This window comes from Mustela erminea, chromosome 13 (genome assembly GCF_009829155.1).
Source record: "Mustela erminea isolate mMusErm1 chromosome 13, mMusErm1.Pri, whole genome shotgun sequence".
Lineage (NCBI taxonomy): Eukaryota > Metazoa > Chordata > Mammalia > Carnivora > Mustelidae > Mustela > Mustela erminea.
Window position 1 is genome coordinate 13,856,067 of NC_045626.1, and position 19,134 is coordinate 13,875,200.

At 46.6% G+C, this 19,134-nt stretch overlaps 1 protein-coding gene across 7 annotated transcripts in view; it reads right to left on the reverse strand.

The window, feature by feature from the left end:
* Positions 1-19,134, reverse strand: part of TNFRSF11A (TNF receptor superfamily member 11a) — a 49,610-nt gene that overhangs the window by 14,458 nt on the left and 16,018 nt on the right. For 5 of the 7 annotated variants that reach the window (XM_032311113.1, XM_032311111.1, XM_032311112.1 and 2 more), the window contains exons 2-7: positions 14,272-14,353; positions 12,794-12,919; positions 8,872-9,015; positions 5,249-5,342; positions 3,432-3,526; positions 2,345-2,458 (exon numbers count right to left, since the gene is read on the reverse strand). In XM_032311113.1, coding sequence (XP_032167004.1) covers positions 2,345-2,458; positions 3,432-3,526; positions 5,249-5,342; positions 8,872-9,015; positions 12,794-12,919; positions 14,272-14,353 — 655 coding nt within the window. Of the gene's footprint in view, positions 1-2,344; positions 2,459-3,431; positions 3,527-5,248; positions 5,343-6,694; positions 7,075-8,871; positions 9,016-12,793; positions 12,920-14,271; positions 14,354-19,134 lie in introns of those variants that run through there. The other 2 variants (XM_032311117.1, XM_032311116.1) reach the window with 2 other exon arrangements.

Sequence of the window (19,134 nt, forward strand, 5' to 3'; positions counted from 1 at the left end):
AAAAAAAAAAAAGGCAGAAATGCTTTGGCTCAGGTCATGATCCCAGGGTCCTGGGATCAAGCCCTGCATCGGGCTCTCTGCTCTGCAGGGAGCCTGCTTCCTCCTCTCTCTCTGCCTGCTTCTCTGCCTACTCGTGATCTCTGTCTCTCAAATAAATAAATAAACTTTTTATTTATTTTTTTTTTTTAAAGCAGAACTGATGTAACTTTAAAAAAGTCACATCTATGAACTGAAAAAAATTCTATGAATTTATGTTCTACAAACATAAAAGTTTCCCCCGCTCTTCCACTGACTATTTGATGCTGAATTCACTACAAACATGGAAGCAGGAGGCTGTCCATGCTCCAGAAGATAATCGGGTCACGGTCTCAGCTGATGATCTGTATCCCCTGACCTTGCCCAGTTCATGTCATTTCTCTGAGTCTCCGTTTCTTCATCATGAAAGGGGAGAGAGCGGTGCCTGCCTCGTGGGGCTGCTGTGATTTCGTGAGTACATTAAGTGGGGCTGGTACAGAATAAATGTTCAATATATGTCAGCTGTTGTTATCATCTTTGTTACTATTCTTGCTTCCTTTCTCTAGTTTCGAAATTACATAAAGTTACCCCAAATTAAAGGAAACTTGTCGCTCTCCCCTTGTAGGGATCCGTACCAGATAATCTCAAATGATAGTAAAAAAATGACACTTGTGCACGAGGAGATATTCATAATTACTAAGCTCATCTCTCTCCTGGACGACAGCAAACATCCTCCCGACTCGTGTGTATCCATCCAGTCTTACTGTACCCCTGAATTTCTTTTCTATCCTACAACCAGAGGGCTAGTTTTCCTTCTGTTTGCGAAGCACCAAGAGCAAACTCCGTAACCAAGCCTGGGGGGCTGCGTCATCTGGCCGCGCCTCCTCTCCTGTGTTGTCTCACGCTGGCTCTGGCTTTCGGTCCAGCTGCGCAAACCTTAGGCCCGTTCCAACCGGCTTTCATACTCAGCTCCTGGTCTCCTCTGGGAGGCCCTTGCTGGCCCCAAGTTGAGACGACCCCGTCATCTGCTGGTCTGCAGTTCTGCAACTTCTCTTGCAGTCCTTGGCCTCAGTCTGGGGGCTCCCTGCTGCCCTGGCCGCTTCCTCGACAAGGACACTCACTGTGCCACTCGGTAAGGAGCTCCCAGGGCTGGTCCTGCCCCAGGGGGCCGTTAAACTGGGGTCCCCCACGAATGGATAAAGAGAGGGCTAACAACTCTACATCTTGATTCAGTAACCGGTAGGCCCATTGTCCTTCTCACTGATAAGATATGGCAGGAAGAGATTCTTGTAGAGACAAAAAAAAAAAAAAAAATCAGAACTCTGTGTATCCCACATAAACAGGACACCACCAGCGAGCCTCGTCGGACCGTGCAGTTTCTAATCCCTAGTTAGCAGGTGGCTAGGGAAGTGGAGTGGCATTAAATAAAACTACTCAATAATGAGTCAACTCTTGAACAAAAGCCATTTAACACTGTTCTCTGCTTCACACGGCCGTCTTCAAACAGCATCTTCCCTCTTTAAAAACCTCTGCCGGCCCAGGCGTACATTGCGTGCCGCTGGGGTTAAGAGCACGAGAGGCAGGCTTTCAGAAGTCCACGCCCGGGACGCAGGAGACCTGATCACGTCACAGCGAGGCGGAGGTGGACGTGCTACCCTGCGCAGCCAGAAGGGGAGAACGGATAACGAGACAGCAGTGCTCCTGGAGGAGAAGAGCTGACCACGAAAGCATGACGAAATCTCTCGAGGAACCCTTTCTTTAAAATGATGCTCTTGGGGTGGCTCAGCGGGTTAAAGCCTCTGCCTTCGGCTCAGCTCATGATCTCAGGGTCCTGGGCTCGAGCCCCACATGGGGCTCCCTGCTCAGCAGGGAGCCTGCTTTTCCTGCTCTGTGCCCTCCTCCTCCTCCTGCTCGTGCGCTCTCTCTCTCTCAAATGAATAAATAAATAAAATCTTGGAAAAAATGACACTCTGTTAGCTTCATGTAAGTGACGTTAAACCCATTGGTATTCCTGGATAGAGAATAGACCCGCTCACACTGATGGTGCCTGACCTCCCCAACGGGAACACACAGCTTACGAGGCATCCGTGTTCCGAACCCAGCATATTCTGTGTGCTTACACATCAACAGGCACCACAGGTTTTTGTTTATTTCTTTGACGGGAGAACAATGAATTAGGTATAAAGGGTATTTCTTCTTAGTTTAACCGCAATCACGCAGAGATCCTTACTCAAGGGGGGTCACCAGAGGTAGTGATAGGCACGCATATCTAGAAATGTATCTCCTTTCTTTAAGCTTAATTTTCAGAAAACCAGCGTGGACACAGTACCTGTTAGTGCTTTCCCTTTTTTCTTATAGTAAACACCAAAGATGACAGCAGCAACCAAAGCCACGGAGATGAAGAGAAGCAGAATAATTAAACTGGGCAAGTAAATCAGGGGCTCTGTATTGAAAGACAATGAGAAAAAGGGGTTAAAGAGTAATTAATTCTCTATCTTCACTTTTGTTTAAAAAAAAAAACCTTTGGGGGCGCCTGGGTGGCTCAGTGGGTTAAAGCCTCTGCCTTTGGCTCAGGTCATGATCCCAGGATTCTAGGATTGAGCCCCACATGGGGCTCTATGCTCAGCGGGGAGCCTGCTTCCCCGCACCACCCCGCCACCTCTGTGCCTACTTGTGATATCTGTCAAATAAATAAAATCTTTTTTAAAAAAAGAAAAAATAACTTTCTATTCCCTCTCTTATTTTCAATGTTATCTTTTTAAATGCTCTTTCTTATAGGCTACTCTGTGTAACCCCATATCCAGAATGCTTAGATACCCTCCTATTTCCCAAAATGTCAAAATCTAAGCGTTTGATGTTCTTAGTTCTTAACTAGCTTCCTTTAGCATTTAATCTATGGCCTAGGTTCTTCCTGCCATGTCTCCGTTTCCAGCACTGCCATGTCGGGACCCACCTCTGCACCATCTCACGCCCCTGGACAATCAGCCTCCACCATGAACTGTCAACTCTGTTAGGCTCAGGTTAACTTGATCTACAAAATGTGCTATGTAAACCGCTAGCTATATTCTAACTCTGGTTGGTGACCCAAATCTCCCACAAACACCCTGACTGGGCCCTCCACAATCCTGCCACACTGGGGTATTTTAATTCATGTTTGTAGCTCCATTTCTGTTCTTTCTTTCTTTCTTCTTTTTTTTTTGTATATAGGAATACTTTATTAGTTATCCACTTCAGAGTGGAAATTTCCAAATAAACAACATATCTGGAGTTAAAATACTGATAAAAGTGACCACGGATTAAATGGGATGATGAGGGACCTGTGAACCCCTTCAGACAAAGCATGTAGTTCAGGAGAAATCTAGAATTGCTGACTAGACTGGGCGCAGCTCGAGCCAACCCACTCTGTTGAAACGTACCTCTTGGTGGCTTTGCAGATGGCAGAGAAGAACTACAGACCACATCTGACTTATCAGTCCCGTGATGTGCTTCTGTCTCTCCAAGAACGCTACAGCTGTGGAGGTAAAGGTAGTCAACTGCTTTGCTTTTCTAATCTTGCTTAAAAGAAAAGAAAAGAAAAGAAAACATGGCACAAAGGGCTCTACTCCGCTAGATTGCTAGCTTCCCTAGGAGAACTGAGAGGTCTTCCTGCATGTTTGAATCCCCGGTGTCTGTCTACACGTGGACCAATGAATAAGCAAAAGTAACCACTACCAGGGTTCTCCAAAAACCACTCTGACACTATGATCCGAAAGAGAGTACACTTGTGTCTTCAGTGAAGAAGATGCCAAGTGCTTCAGCTGCCTTTGTCTGAGTGATAAACTTTGGACGAAAGTTCTTCTGAAGCTGAAAACACAAAAAATCTTTTCAACATAAAACCTGGATAAATGGGGGCACCTGGGTGGCTCAGTGGGTTAAGCCGCTGCCTTCGGCTCAGGTCATGATCTCAGGGTCCTGGGATCAAGTCCCGCATCGGGCTCTCTCTCGGCAGGGAGCCTGCTTCCCTCTCTTTCTCTCTCTGCCTACCTCTCCATCTACTTGTGATTTCTCTCTGTCAAATAAATAAATAAAATCTTTAAAAAAAAAAAACCTGGATAAATGGATCAGAAAATAAATATCTAATGATAATTAATATATTCCTGGTGGGGAACACCTGGGTGGCTCCATTGGTTAAACATCTGAGTCTTGATTTTAGCTCAGGTCATGAACACAGGGTAGTTGAAATCGAGCCCCATGTCAGGCTCTGCACTCAGCAGGGAGTCTGCTCAAAGATTTTCTCTCTCCCTCCCCCTTAGCCCCTCCCCCCCTTTAAAATAAATACATAAATACATCTTTAAAAAATATATTGGGGCTATATTAGTATTTAATAATAAGCATGCAATGGAAGGACTCCAAAATTCCACTATATATATAATTCCACATATAACTCCACTATATAATACATATAATTCCATTATATATACATATTATGTATATATATGTATATACACACACACTCACATTAAGTGTGAAACCCAGTATATAGATGAGATGATTCATTGCAGAATTAGTTCTTACCACAACAGACTAGAAGCTACTGGAACGACTACCTACGGGGAATTTATTAAGTAAATTATTATTAAGTAAAACTACGGTATGTCTCTATGGTACATCCCTACCAAAATAAATTATGGTACAAACCAAGAGTTGGCAGTAAATGTTTTCTAAGCTACAAGAAGCCACAAAGATCTAAGTGAACAAATATGGAATGAGCTTCCTTTAGCATATATTATGTTAAAAAACCCAAGGTGTTGAGAATATGCAAACATTTCCATAAACAGGAGGCTTCTATATGCGCACACACTACACACACACACACACACAAACACACACACACGTTTCTGGACCAATAAACTGGTGGCGCAGTAGGAGTGTCAAGTGAAGGATAATGAACATCGTAAATCATTTTCAAGTAACTAAGGGTAGGAAGAGGACAAAAGAAGCTGCAACTGTAAGTCAAAGATTTGGTCCATCCGAATCTGAAAAGTCACACAGAGTTCCTGTTGCCCGTGAAGCTGGAGATGAGTTGGCCTGGTTGATTTTCCCCCTGCTGAACTGACAGACTTTTTCCCATTCTGAAAATGGGTTTGAGCAGAAGCCTCACCAAACGCAATCAGTCTGGTTTCAACCTAGATGAGACAGCGCAGGTCGAGTTTCGAACTCAGCACACTCTCCTGGCCCCCCTGTTGCCACTTACTTGGTCCAGGGTTTGCATTTCTCGGTGGACGAAAAGGTGTCGGAGAAGTAGCCTACCAGGCAGGGCTTGCAAATCGTGTCCTTGTTGAGCTGCACTGTCAAAAAAACGAACGGACAAAAGAACAAACGAAACCAACAAGGACACTTAGAGATCGGCCAGGACGATGTTCCAGAGGACCAGAGATCAGGAGTTGACCCCTGGGCCTCTGGCCTCCATTCCCACCCTCGCCTCCTGAGGCTGATGGCTCCGGGTCCTCCTGGCTTCAGAAGGCCCCCAGACCCAGCAGGAGGTTACTGACTTACATTCAGCAAGGTAACTGACCTCAGTGTCTGAGTTAGGCACTGCCCCTTGGCTGTTCAGAGCCACTGTCCCAGTCATTGAGCCTCTTTCCCAGCTGGGAAACCTGCTATCTCCCGTGTTTTCACCAGGCACCTGTCTGCCCTCCCCTTTCAGCCTTTTGAGTTTATATCAGTCAGTTTCTATCAGGTGGGTAAAGGACAGCCCTTTTCCCACCTTGAAGGCAAACTTCCTGTCCCGACTCCTTCTGACCAGATAAATCTTACCAGTCCAAACACAAGAGTGACTGTAACACACTTTTCTCAAACAAAACCATTAACAAAAACAACCCCCCCAATAAACCCCTATAAATCTCTCTCTTAAATCAAGAGTTGGCAGCAAATGTTTTCTAGAAAGGGCCATATGATAAATATTTCAGGTTTTGCGGGCCCTCTGATCTCTGCTGTAATTACTTGCAGCATGAGAGATAATAGGCAAACAAAGAGACGTGCCTTGTTCCACTAACACTCTATTTACATCAACACAAGGGGTAGAATGGATTTTGGACCCCTGCCCCAAGCCACGGCAGTGAGAGCAGGAATTGATCCTGGTTAGGAAGCTTCCTCCAGTTCTCTTACCTTCCTCATCAACTACATTATCAAAATAGGACATGTCTCCAATTTCCTACGTCTATGAGCCTCGCTGCAACTGACATGTGATGGCCCTTTGGTAATTCCAATAAAGAAGAACATTGGCTTCCACGTGGTATCATAATCAGGCAGTTGACTGGTGCCCAAACCACAATTTACTCTTGAAATTAGTAGCGCCTCTGTGATTTATTGTCATAACTAAAACACTAAAATAAGGAATTACATTTTCTTGGTCCAAAGTCAAAAATGGGAAGTGCATTCTAGATTTCTGCAATTGCCTCAGTAAGCAGGGTGCCCCCCTCAATCCAGTAATCTGAGTCGCCTTGTAACGATCTTCACAAAAGCCCAGTTAACATCTAGCTGCTCACATGAATTCAAACAGCTTTTTACAATATTAACACACTCTAGAAGAGTAACCCCTAAAAACAAAGCAACTTCCTAAGGAGCCACAAGTTCCATGTAGGTTTAAGGGCATTAAATCCATGGACTTAAGTTCCCATTAACTCTTTGAAGCACTGACCTGCCAGGGGCATCCTGCAGGTTCTCCTTTCCCTTTCCCCCTGACGCAATCACCCTGTTCCCATTTTACAAAGAAGGCACGCTGCTTATCCACTCCAAATCCTGCTATGTCAAAACAAACAAACAAACAAACAAAAAAACCCCCCAAAACAAAAAACCAAACCAAACAAAAAAACCCAAAAACCAAACCAAACAAAACAAAACCCATAACAAATCAAAATACTGCTAAGAGCAAATCTCCCGTGATTCAGAGCACTACGATACGGAAAGGCTCTTGGCCTTGTCTTAGAGTCAAATTCATAAGGAAGTTGGCTGTCATCAGGAGATTTATTTTAATAATTAAAAAATCAGGAGGCGCCTGGGTGGCTCAGGTGGTTAAGCAATGGACTCCTGATTTTGGCTCAGATCGTGATCTCAGGGTCATGAGATGGAGCCCCAAGCCAGGCTCTGCCCTCAGCTGGGAGTCTACTTGAAGATTCACTCTCTCAGCTCCTCTCCCCCAATCCTCTCTCTCTCTCTCTCTTAAAAAAAAAAAAAAAAAATCAAGTCAGACTTTTTCCAAGAGAAAGCTCATCTGGTTTGGTTGATACATTTGGTAATAAGGACTGACGGGACCAGTGAGACTCTGACGGACATTTTCCTCCGTACGAATTTAAATGAATACTATCTTAATTCTCCTACCCCCGTCCAAGTCTTCTGGGTTAAAACAAGATGCCTCTAAGTGAAAGATTAGCAGGTGTGGATAATCATTTGTTACACCTTGAAAAAAACCACTTGGGGTACTTTCCAGAAATCAGGAAGGTAAAGAACTCTTAAGAACTACTTTTCTGGCAAAAAGATATCTCTTTCTTTACTCTTAACAAAACTGAGAACACAACTGAGTTCTTAACTGAGAGATGATTAAAAACAGCTTTTAGGGCACCTGGGTGCCTCAGTCATTAAGCATCTGCCTGGGGCTCAGGTCATGATCCTGGGGTCCTGGGGTTGAGCCCCATGTTGGGCTCCCTGCTCAGCAGGAGGCTTGCTTCTCCCTCTTTCACTCCCCCTGCTTGTGTTCCCTCTCTCGCTATGTCTCTCACTGTCAAATAAATAAAATCTTCAAAATCAAAAAAATTAAAAAATAAAAACAGCTTCTGATGTCACACCACTGTGTCCTGGACATGTAACTCAGAAAGTGTTGAAAGAACTGACGCACACTCCTCTACCAGAAGGCTTCCTTAGCCATTCAGTTATTTATGTGAGCGAGTTTCTCAGCATTTAGTGCAAACAGAATTAATGTCGAAATCTGTTACATTTTAGCAATAAATAATATTCAACCATGAATATATGAATCAGGAAAAAACACTCAATATTAAGTTCGTAAAGCTTTTACAACTATAATATAGCAAAATATAGCACTTTTTGACAATCCTGTAATAACTGTAAAACAACTTAGTCTGGAAGTGTTTTAACTCTTAGAACCTTGAATCACAGGAAATTTTTTAAAATTACGATCCCAAACGGGTGCATAATTTTGATGTGAAAGTGCATGAAAAGGTGATTCGTAAAAGCCCTCCAAGCATAAAACCCATTAGGGTAAAATTCTCTGGGGAAGGTGAAATGGATACAAACCCAAGGAGGGACAAGACTGCACAAATCTTGCAACGGTGAAGGACGATGAGTGCATTTTAACAAGGATGATGGTGTTATCAAATTGCTACGGTGTTTGGATCCCGCCGAATTCCATTTTTAAAAGTGTTACTGCTGTTAAAATTCCTTGGAAACGAATTCCTTAGCAACTCTTTAAGTTGGCGATAAAAAACGTTAGCTGCCGACTTAAAAATCTGCCAGGGGCGCACGGCTCTTCAGAATTCTTCCAAGGGGGTGGGGGGCATGTGTGTGCCAGTTAAAAAAAAAAAAAAAAAAGTCTGAGGCCCCCTGCATTACCCCTGCCCGCCTAAGGGGGGATCCCCAGGTTTCCCAGAGAGAGGAGCATTCCGGGGAGCACGTGCACCGCGCGCTCTCATTCCCCTGGAAGAGGGTCACGTGGCCCTTCCCCGGGTGCCCCTGGAGCTGCCCCAGCGCCACCGGGTTCCCCGGAGCACGAGTGATGCAGGGGCGCCCCTCAAAGCCCGCTCTGACCCTGGCCGAAGCGCACGACTCGGCGAGGGCCTCGGGCCACGCGACCCGAACCCGTACCCGGGAGCTGAGCGCCGAAGCCCGGGGCGCACTCCGCGTTGCGGCGGCAGCAGTCGCAGTCGGCGCTCCAGTGGTAGCCGGCGGTGCAGGCGCAGCGCCGCGGGGCCGTCCGGTTGCCGGGCTCCACCGCCACCAGGGCCTTGCCTGCGGGAGACAGAGACATGGCTGCTCAGGCTGCTCGCCTTCGGCCTCCCGCAACCCCCGGCCCGCGAGCAACTCCCCAGCAGCCTGGCTACGCAGGACAGTAGGTTTCGAGAAGCCCCTTCCTGTGCTGGCACTAAAACATCCCAGTGGGGCTGGTTCTCTACCCCTCTCCCAATAACTAAGAGTCTTGTGGGTTTTTAATAGTTTTAAGGCTACGAGGAGGATTAAGAACTGGGGAGTTGAGGATCCTTGGCTCTTTTGGCTAATGCAAAATAGACTGCACAGTTTCTTGGTTTTTAGTAAATGCAAATGTGAGACATATTCTGAACAGGAATGCTAGACTGAACTTAGGAGTGTAGGGTTCTGGAGACTGGGGATTCATCTTGGGATCCTGCAGGACCACGGGAGTATCAAGAGTTGTGGCAACAGGGGTCACAGGTAATTAGAAAAGGGAATGTGTTTACAAAGGCCGACCCTGATGGCACACTTGGAAGTGAATTACCCACCCCTGCCCCCTTACTTAGGGTCATCCGTGTGTTACTTGTCTCTCCTCTCACAACACATAGCAAAGTGCTCTCCTTCTTGTCCCAAATCTCCTGCCCCTTCCAGTTTTGGTGAAATAGAGGTCATGCTGACACACAGTCTATCTTCATTATTTGTTGCCTCCTATTTGCAATTTCACCCACTCACTAACACTTCAGTGTGACTCCCAAATCAGTGCTCCTGGTACTTTGGCAGTCAATCTTGGACACATGCAGAACGGTGGAAATTTCCAGCCATGGGCTGGACATGCATACTCTCAGCTGTGGTCAAACAAGGTCACACTCTGCCTTCTCACTATAGCTCTTAGACTGGAAGTAAGCTTCCTTTTTGTGGTCTACTTAGTGTTCCATTTTGGGCACTTCTGTGCTTTTTGTTAGTGATTCCATGCTCACAATGGCCCACAGTCACAGTGCTGAAGTGCTGTATGTTGTTTCCAGGACCAAGAAGGCTGTGATGTGACTCATGAGCAAATACATGTTAGATAAACTTTGTTCAGGCATGAGTTACAGCACTGTTGGTTCTAAGTTCAATGTTAATGAATCAAAGTATTTGCTAAGGTATTTTTAAACAGAAACACACATAAAACAAGTTTATATGTGGATCAGTTCACAAAAATGTGACCAGAGGCTCCTAGGAACCTAACCCTGTATTTCGCTTAGGAGCAATGGTTTAGTATTTGCTAGTTGAGAACACTGATATTATTCTATGACTAACAAGAATCAACCTGCACACACACACAAACACACACACAATGAAACACAATAATACTATTTGAAACAGACCTTCCACCTCTACAGGACCCCATCGCTCCCGGATTGTTCCATAACTCATGGACTTAGACTCCTGAGTACTTATAGGAGTCTGTTATGGAGTGATGTTTGTGTCCCCTCGGAACTCATGTTGAAATCTTAACCCCCAAAGTGATGGTCCTAGGAGGCGCAGCCTTTGGGAGGTGGTAAGGCCATGAGGTTGGAGGGTACACGAGTGGGATTTGTACCTGTACCAAAGAGACAGTAGAGAGCTTGCTTCCTCCCTCTTTGTTCTCCATCATGTGGAGACACAGCAAGAAAATAGTGTCTTGAAATCCTAACACAGGTTCTCACCAAGAACCCAACCATGCTGGCACCCTGTCTCCCACGTGCAGCCTCCCGAACCATGAGAAATAAATGTTTGTTGTTTAAGCCCCTCAGTCTGTGCTGTTCTATTATAGAAGTTTGAACGGACTAGGACAGAGTTCCAAGGGACAGATAAACAGGCAAACCAGAACCCTGTCTCCTTTGCTGTCTCAAGTTACCGCCAGCAGGGAAGGGACGTTTCCTATTTCCATTCCTTTCAGACCAAACCTGGAGAAATCTTCCTGTGTTCCTCCTGGGTCCATCCTGCGAGGCCCAGGTCACTGGTGCAGCATGGAGGCCACTCTGCCTAAACATGTGCCTTTAACACCCAGAACAGACACAGTCACTTCTTTAGAAAATTCTAGTCCCATGGCCCCACTTAGTTGTGAGTGAACACAAGCCTGTGTGGTGGTGAACAGTTCTGACATGTTTTTAAATATCTTAATGTACCAGGTTTGGGGCTTTAATCAACTTTGGCAGTAGACAGAATGAATCTTTATTTCCAAGAGACAGCAGTGAGTCAAGGTCATTACTAAGCAGTGGGAAAGAAAAAAGATTTGATCAGATGCTTCTGCTCAGTGGAGTTTCCATGTTACTTTCTGTGGCCAAAATCTGCCAGCTGTCTCTAACCCACTAGAAAGTTATGATGTTTTAAAAAAATACTTCACTCCTAGTTCTGTCCACTGAAAAGAACCTATAAACAAGGATCAGTCCGGTAGCAGTGAACCTCCCTAGCACCCAGACTGAGGTTGCTAAATAAGATGTTCTGCAGGAAGCAATCACGAATTCTTAAGGAAATGACTGATTCACGGTTTGAGGCACGGAATGTCCAGGATGAACCTGGAAGCAAGGAAAACTCTTAGGGTCACCTGGGGTCATATCAAAGACTGGGCTGGGGGGTGGGGGGTCCCTGGAAGAGGTGAGACAATCCAAGCATCCATACACCTAGGAACTGTAATAGATTAAAACACCTCAAATATGTCTGAATGGCTGAGTTTATCATAGTCATATAAATCCTTTGGAGAAAGCACAGAGATCAAGTTATGATTTGGAAAGTGGTAAATAAAGCTATAAGCATTCATTCTGCCTTTCCCATCTAGACTGTACTTCAGGGAGATGGACAGTTGCCGAGGAAAGCTTCCCTTCATAAAGTATGCAGCCATTCATGAAGGAGGAATGATAGAAGGTCATCTACCAACAGCTCTTCATGAAAATGGGTCTAGGCCATGATGGTCAACAGCTGCTCGTATCACAAGAAGAGAGATAAGCAGTTTCTATACGACCCTGATGTAACTAGATTATGCCAACTGTGACACGGTTTTGCAAAAAAATAAAAATAAAAATAAAAATAAAATAAAATAAAAGCTACAAACCAGCTTCTGACCAGCCTTCTAGAGCCAACAACCACTCATAGGAAATACAGGAGACAGAAAAATACATTAAATGACACCAAGGAGTACAACCAGCAGAAATCAGACTGTGACCTACAGGATTCCTGTAACCCACAGGACTGACAATGTGGTCTCTCTAACAGATTAAAATGAAAAAGAAAAAAAAAAGGAGGGAAAGGTACCTCTAGGTTAAGGGACATATTTTGATTCTGATTCCTACAATTAAAAAATAATTTTAAAAAATTTTGAGTAGAAAACAAACAAACAAAAAACTATAGCACCCCTGTAAGATCAAACTGTAGAGTTAGGAAGACACTTAAGGTTCAGGAAAAAGTCTTGAGAGATCTGGCTTTGAGTTCAGCTCCTAATTTGTTGACCTTGGAAAAGTAACCGAACCTCTCCTGATCTCCCATTCCCCCTCTTTAAAATGGGATAACTGTGGTTACTTGGTGGGGTTTCTGTGGAAATTAAATAACAACATACACAGAAACATTGTGGCAAGATTTTGTCAACCGTAACACGTGTGCTCTGTGATTATACTGAGACACAATTATATTCCAGAAAGAAGGTTCTCAATGAAGAATGTTAATACAATGCTTCTGGGATCTGAAGCACTTACCTCTGGGGGTCCACGGTCAAAGACTTCTTCCTATACCCTCCAAAAGAGAGAGCACTACTGTATCTAAAAATAGCACTTACCCACACTCCCTGCTGACATGACGGACTCACCTGTGTCACAAACCTTATGCAGCAGACACTTATCTTCCTCATTCCAGGTGTCTAAGTATTCATCGGGGCCACAGGGCAAGCATACACTTTCCGAGGTAGTAGTGCATTTAGAAGACATGTACTTTCCTTCAATTAGAAGAAAAAAAATGCAGGAATGAAAAATACCCCCCTAAAATAACAACAGAAATACAGCAATTTACCAGACCATTTAAATGACTGTGATCCTAGGAAGTCCCCTAACACAGTCTGGTACACAGAATAGAGACATGTATCAGTGATGGGCTCCTCAGGCTGCCCAGCTGGCTAAAACAACCTCCCCTAGGGGCGCCTGGGCGGCTCAGTTGGTTAAACGTCTGCCTCTGGCTCAGGTCGCGCTCCTGGGGTCCTTGGGATCAAGCCCCACCTTGGGCTCCCTGCTCAGCTGGGGGTCTGCTTCTCCTTCTCCCTCTGCCCCTCCCCCTCTTTGTGGTCTCTTGGTCAAATAAATAAAATCTTTTATAAAAATAAATAATCTCCGCTAGGTTGGCTGTGTCTATATGGTCACAGCCACATTTTAGTTCATCTCAGGAAAAGATCACCCTTCCCACCACACACCTCTGCTGACCAAGGAAAAGATGATGGTCTTCAAACGTGCCTATAAAATTTTGAGGGGCTCCCTGGGGGCTAAGCAAGAATTTCATTGTACCCCTGTCCTCCCATCTTCAAGATCCCCTCTACTGCCAATTTGGAGTGTTAATTTCCTTTGTCCTACATCTACCATGGGCCCTCGATTAACAGAATGACCAGAGTAACACACACACACACACACACACACACACACACTCACACACGCATGCTCCCCAAATCACTGGGTCTTGGTTCTACATATCCGAGAAATATTTATAGCTTGAATAGCTAAAGGATCCTGATGTCCGGATGTAATTAACCACCGCTTCTAGAACAATGAGTGAGTAAGGAAGAAACTGCGGACTCGGGACTTCACTGAGGCCGTAGAAACACTTGGCCTCATTCTGGCAGAGCAGCTGTGGGGGGAGGTGAGCAGTCCTGCCTCTAAACAGGGGTGTGAGGAGAAGATATAACAGGGTTTAGGCAATTTGCAGCAGCAACAATTCCAGTATGGTTATTCCCCCCCAAGAAATTTTTCTGTAAAATACTTTTAAATAAGAGGTGCATTTTATATGTTGAAAGTTTGAATTGCAAAGTGCCAAAATATATAAAATATAACCTCACTTTCTCAAGAAATAGTGTTTTGGAAAGCCATATTCCAGTATAAATTGAGTACTAGGTTCTACAACTGCTTTTAAGGGATTTTATCTATCAAAAGGTTTTTGTCTTCAGAGGGACACATTATTCCCTGCCACTATCCAATTGCTTTTTCTTAAGCTGGCAGCATTGAAATTATCCCTTGAATTTAAAAGATAAAATGAAAGCCCCATCCACTTCTGAGGAACAAGGAAAGAGGGCTCAGAAATACACACCAGGCTCACACTTGTTACAGCATCGTCCAAAATGCTCATAATGCCTCTCACGGGTACACGGAGGGGTGATCTGAAAAGTCACCTGAAAAAAAAAATGGACATCAGACAGAGAGTTTGCACAAGTCCCTTCTGGATGAAATAAAAAATGAATCACTGAATTCCATTTCTGAAAAGCATAAGAAAATACAATAAACAGTCTTGAAACTGCTCTATGTGATATTACCTCCCCCCAAAATGTCACTTTCCTGCACTAGACCGCTCCCCACTAAGAACTTATAAAGCCAACTGATACTGGCTTAAAAATCCATTAAAGCATTTAAAAATATTCTGGTTACAGGGCGCCTGGGTGGCTCAGTTGGTTACGTGTTCGACTCTTGGTTTCTGCTCAGGTCCTGCCTAATCTCAGGGTCCTGGGATCGAGCTGGCAGTCTGCTCGCTGCTCGGCGAGGAGTCTGCTGGAGGAGCCTCTCCCTCCCGCCTCGACCCCTTCCGCAGCCCAGGCTCTCCCTCTCTTTTCTCTCTCTAAAATAAATAAGTCTTTTAAAAAATATCTGGTAATATGATGGATTATAGTCCCAAATTTGGTCACAAGACTGTAGGAGAACATAAGGAAGACCCTTACTATAGCTATCATATACCAGGGATGTCAAATTTGGCCTTACACACTTCCTCTGATTTTTAATACTGCTTACCTTTTAAAAATTTAAACCTGCTGAGAATGTCTTAAAGCAGGACAGCAGGATGTCATAGGAACCCTGAGGGGTTGGAGCCCGGAGCCTGGCTGAAGGAGTCCTCACCGCCTGCTGGCTGAGGGACCCCCTGACAAGCTGCTTAAGCTTTTTGAGCCTCTGTATAAGTCTAGTACAAATAGAATTTCCAAATCTGTCCATCTAGGTAAAGCAAAACAAAACAAAACAAAACAAAAAGCCAAGTCCCCTACTGTCACTCAGAGATTCTTATCACTTTGTCACAGAAAAGCTCTTCTCTGCATCAGCTTTCTCGGAGTGAGAGAAACAACAACAGTGCTGTGGACAGGCGGTCACGTTGGACACTGAGCCGGACGACCACCCAGCAGGGGGTCTGGCTGAACAGACACGAGGTGCCGCAGACCAAGGACCAAGATCCCTCCTGGGTCTTAGGGATCCCGAGTTACAAGACTTTCCCTCAAGGGGCTTACACATGCCAGGGGTTTCGTCCCTCTGCCCCTACCCAGGGGCAGACGGGCCCCGGCCTCAGCTAGAGAAGGTCAGGGAGGGTGTCCTAAAGGCCGTGGTAAGTGAGCTCTGTCTTACAGGATACGGAGAAATCAGCCAGAGGAGGGAAAAGCAACCGGCAGGGGAAGGAGAGGCAAGGAAGACCACTTAAAATGGTGCGAACAGGGGACGCCAGGGTGGCTCAGTGGGTTAAACGTCTGCCTTCAGCTCAGGTCATGATCCCGGGGTCCTGGGATCGAGTCCTGCATCAGGCTCCTTGCTTGGTGGGGAGTCTGCTTCTCTCTCTCCCTCTGCCTACTTGTGCTGTCTCTGTGTCTGTCAAATAAATAAATAAAATCTTTAAAAAAAAATGGTGTAAACAGGTCAGACAGAGCCACTGAGGCCTGCCGTGGCACATGGGATGGGGGTGGCACCGGACAGAGGTCACAGAGGGCTCGCCCGACGGACTGGACTGAAGGTGTAGAAATCAGAGCTTAGAAGCAGCCATGCAGCCCCAGAAGACCTCAGTTCTGAAGAGAGCCCCACACCCAGAAAGCCCAAGGCTAGCGGCTGTGGGGTTAGTGGGCTGTGGGGGACACAGCCAATGTGGACCTGTCTGACCGCACGCTGGACCGGCAAAGGGCTTATGGCGGGGGGGCAGGGACCATTCTGGTGAGGTCAACGACAAGGTCAATGGGCTCGCACAGCCCATTGCGCATGAAAGGCTGTAGGTGGGCCAGGTCGGCCCGGCGCTCCCCATGGGTACCGGCTCCCGAGTTAGGGGCTCCGCGCCGCAGCCGTGGGACAAGGGCTGAAGGACGAAACCAACAAGAAGGACCGCACGGAAACCACCCCTCCTTCCCCTTCTCTGTCCCTTCCCGTGTTCAGAGGCAGCCGTGTCTCGGTGGGCAGCCCTGGTGCGCCTCGCACAGCAACGGGCATGGAGGAGAGACCCGCCCAAGCAACACGGAAAAGCTGGAGGCGGCCCGTGCGAATCCTGCCCCGTCGGCCTGGGCTGAGCCGACCGGCGTGTGAGCGCTCCCGCGCCCGACGACAGAGGCCAACAGGAGACGAGTGCGGTTGGGCCTCGCTTCTGCTGATACAGGTTATCCATTGCTTCTGCCCCGTTCGAAAGCTGCACCAGTCTCTGTGAGATAAACTCGGGCTTTATGGTACACACAGAGAGGTTCTTTTTAGGGGAATTTGGTGAGAGGGCTACACTGTGACCTGGTGGGCTGCCGCGCACGCTGTCACAAGCCCCCTGGCGCTGCCCTGGGCTCCACAGCGCTGTCCGGCGAGCACCATCGGATGTGAGCAGGTGGACGGCTTGTCCGCCCGTCCGGGAGCGTGGCCGGGATCCACTCAGCCCGCTGTCTAACCCGGGGCCTTATACCTCCTGGCAAGAAGGGGGAGGTGTACGGATTCCAGAGGTGAGCAGGTGTCGTAGCTCTTAAACAGAGTTTCAAACTGACCCTTCGATTCCATTCCTTGCTCCTAAGCTCACTGTGACTCTATACCTGGACGTGTTTTCTTTTTTAAAAATCAATAGATAACTCACATAAAATCCACCCTTTGAGAGGGTACACGCCAGTGGTTTTTCGTATATTCACAGGGCCGTGCAAATACCACTGCTATATAATTCTAGAACATTTGTATCACCCCCAAAACAACATAGCTGCTTGACATAGCTCTAGGGTTATGGATCTTTTCAGAAGCAGCAGCCGTTCTGCTTCTGGAAAACTTGCAGTGGTGAGGCAGAAAATTAATTGGAGGTACAGCTTAAACAGAATGTTATTTTGTTCTTAGGCACATTCTGTACTTTGCAGTGTGGCTTCAGACCTTCACGATGGCAACACAAATACAACGCAACAGGCTACATACACATGTATGGGGTTTGGGGGTTAACAGAAAGAATCGGACCATTTTCTTGAGGACGGCTGCACATTCAGGAGAAGGCAAGTCATGCCTGTGTCTTCCTTCCCCTTCGCGGCCGGCTCTCTACCAACTTTCCTTCCCTCCTTTTCCAGAGACGCAGCTCCGGGCTGAAGCCTCCCACTAGAGGACCTCACAGCTCCCCCGACCCAGCGCCGCCTGTCGCCGTGGCCTCCCTGTGCTAGTCTCACCCTGAGCTGTGCTCTGCTCCCAGGAACAGGCTCCGGGCTGCTCTCTGAACCACAGTACCTGTGCTTGTAAGGATTAGGAAATCCAAATCTCTGATTTGCTGGCCTGCTGCTGGTCCCCTGGAGACTTGCCTCGTCTTGCGGAGCTGCAGGCCAGACTCAGTCTACCTGTCTGCCTCCCAGCTTCCAAGTCCCCGAGGCCTGCCTGCTAGGGTTTGGTTTCTGGTTAGCCTGCGCTAGATCTCCTTCATGCACTGGAGCTCCTTTATGCCAGCCTCCTTCTGCCTGGATGCCTTGCCAGGTACATCCTTTGAATGCCATGTTTCGGTGGGAATGAATGGACGCCCGCCAGCCCCTCCCAGTCCCATCCTTTCTTTTGCCTACAGAGTTGGGTTCCGATGTCTCCCATCTCACCAGGCCCCCGGAGTCCCTGCTGGTCCTCAAGCCTTCCCTTCCAACTGCTCAGAACTGGAGCCTGAGGCCACCCTCCAAGACCAAGCTCTCTGTTGTGACGTGGTAGCTATTATGATCCGTAGCAACGGTAGTAGGGCAGTAATTTGATAAAAAGCTGTTCCTGCTCCAGTGTTACAGAACCGCACTCCCCCGGGGAATAGGGGAACTTAGCCTAAGGCTGCAGTTAATGGGGTGATTTCTTGGTCTACCTACAGTCTTCTTGTTTGCTCAAGACCCAGCAGCAGAAGGCCTTTGGTAACTGAATTGAGATACACAACCTTCTAGTTATCCGGATCTTTTTTTCCAGTTCTCCTTTAAGTTTGACTTGTTTCCTTCTAAAGCAATAGAACTTTTGAACCATTGTTGTCTTCATTAAACAAATAAAGTGGAACCACTTTTTAAAAATTTCTAGTTATTAGGGGTGCCAGGGTGGCTCAGTCGGTTGAGCGTCAAGACTCTTAGTTCCTGCTCAGGTCGCGAGCACAGGGTCATGACCTCAGGATCGTGATCTCGGGTTCATGAGTTCCAGCCCCGTGCCCAGCTCCACACTCAGTACTGAGTCTGCTGGAGTCCACCTTGCTGTCCCTCTGCCCCTCCCCTCGCGCAGGCGCTCTCATTCTCTCTCGCTCAAATAATAAGCAAACAAACGTCTAGTTACTAAAGACTACAGTCATGTGATAGAAAATCCAAAAGTAACCACAGGCTTCGAGGAAGTCTCCCCGTAACCCTTCTCCCGACCACTTCTCCCAGTAGGACCAGTGCGACCGTTCCCCTGTGCGTCCCAGGCAGGTGTAGGGGAGAAGTGACCTGGGATCCACCGGGGAAACGATTCTACGAAACAGCTGATCTGGAGGTCAGCCTGGTGCAAGTCTGTTCACAGCACTTGTGTCTGGTGAATAATACAACAGTACTTGGACTTCTTAGTGGGAGTAAGAAAAATCAGCTATGCATCGACAGGGTCCTACTATAGTTCCCTTTTTTTTTTTTTTTAAAGATTTATTTATTTATTTATTTATTTGACAGAAAGAGAAATCACAAGTAGGTAGTGAGGCAGGCAGAGAGAGGGGGAAGCAGGCTCCCAGCTGAGCAGAGAGCCC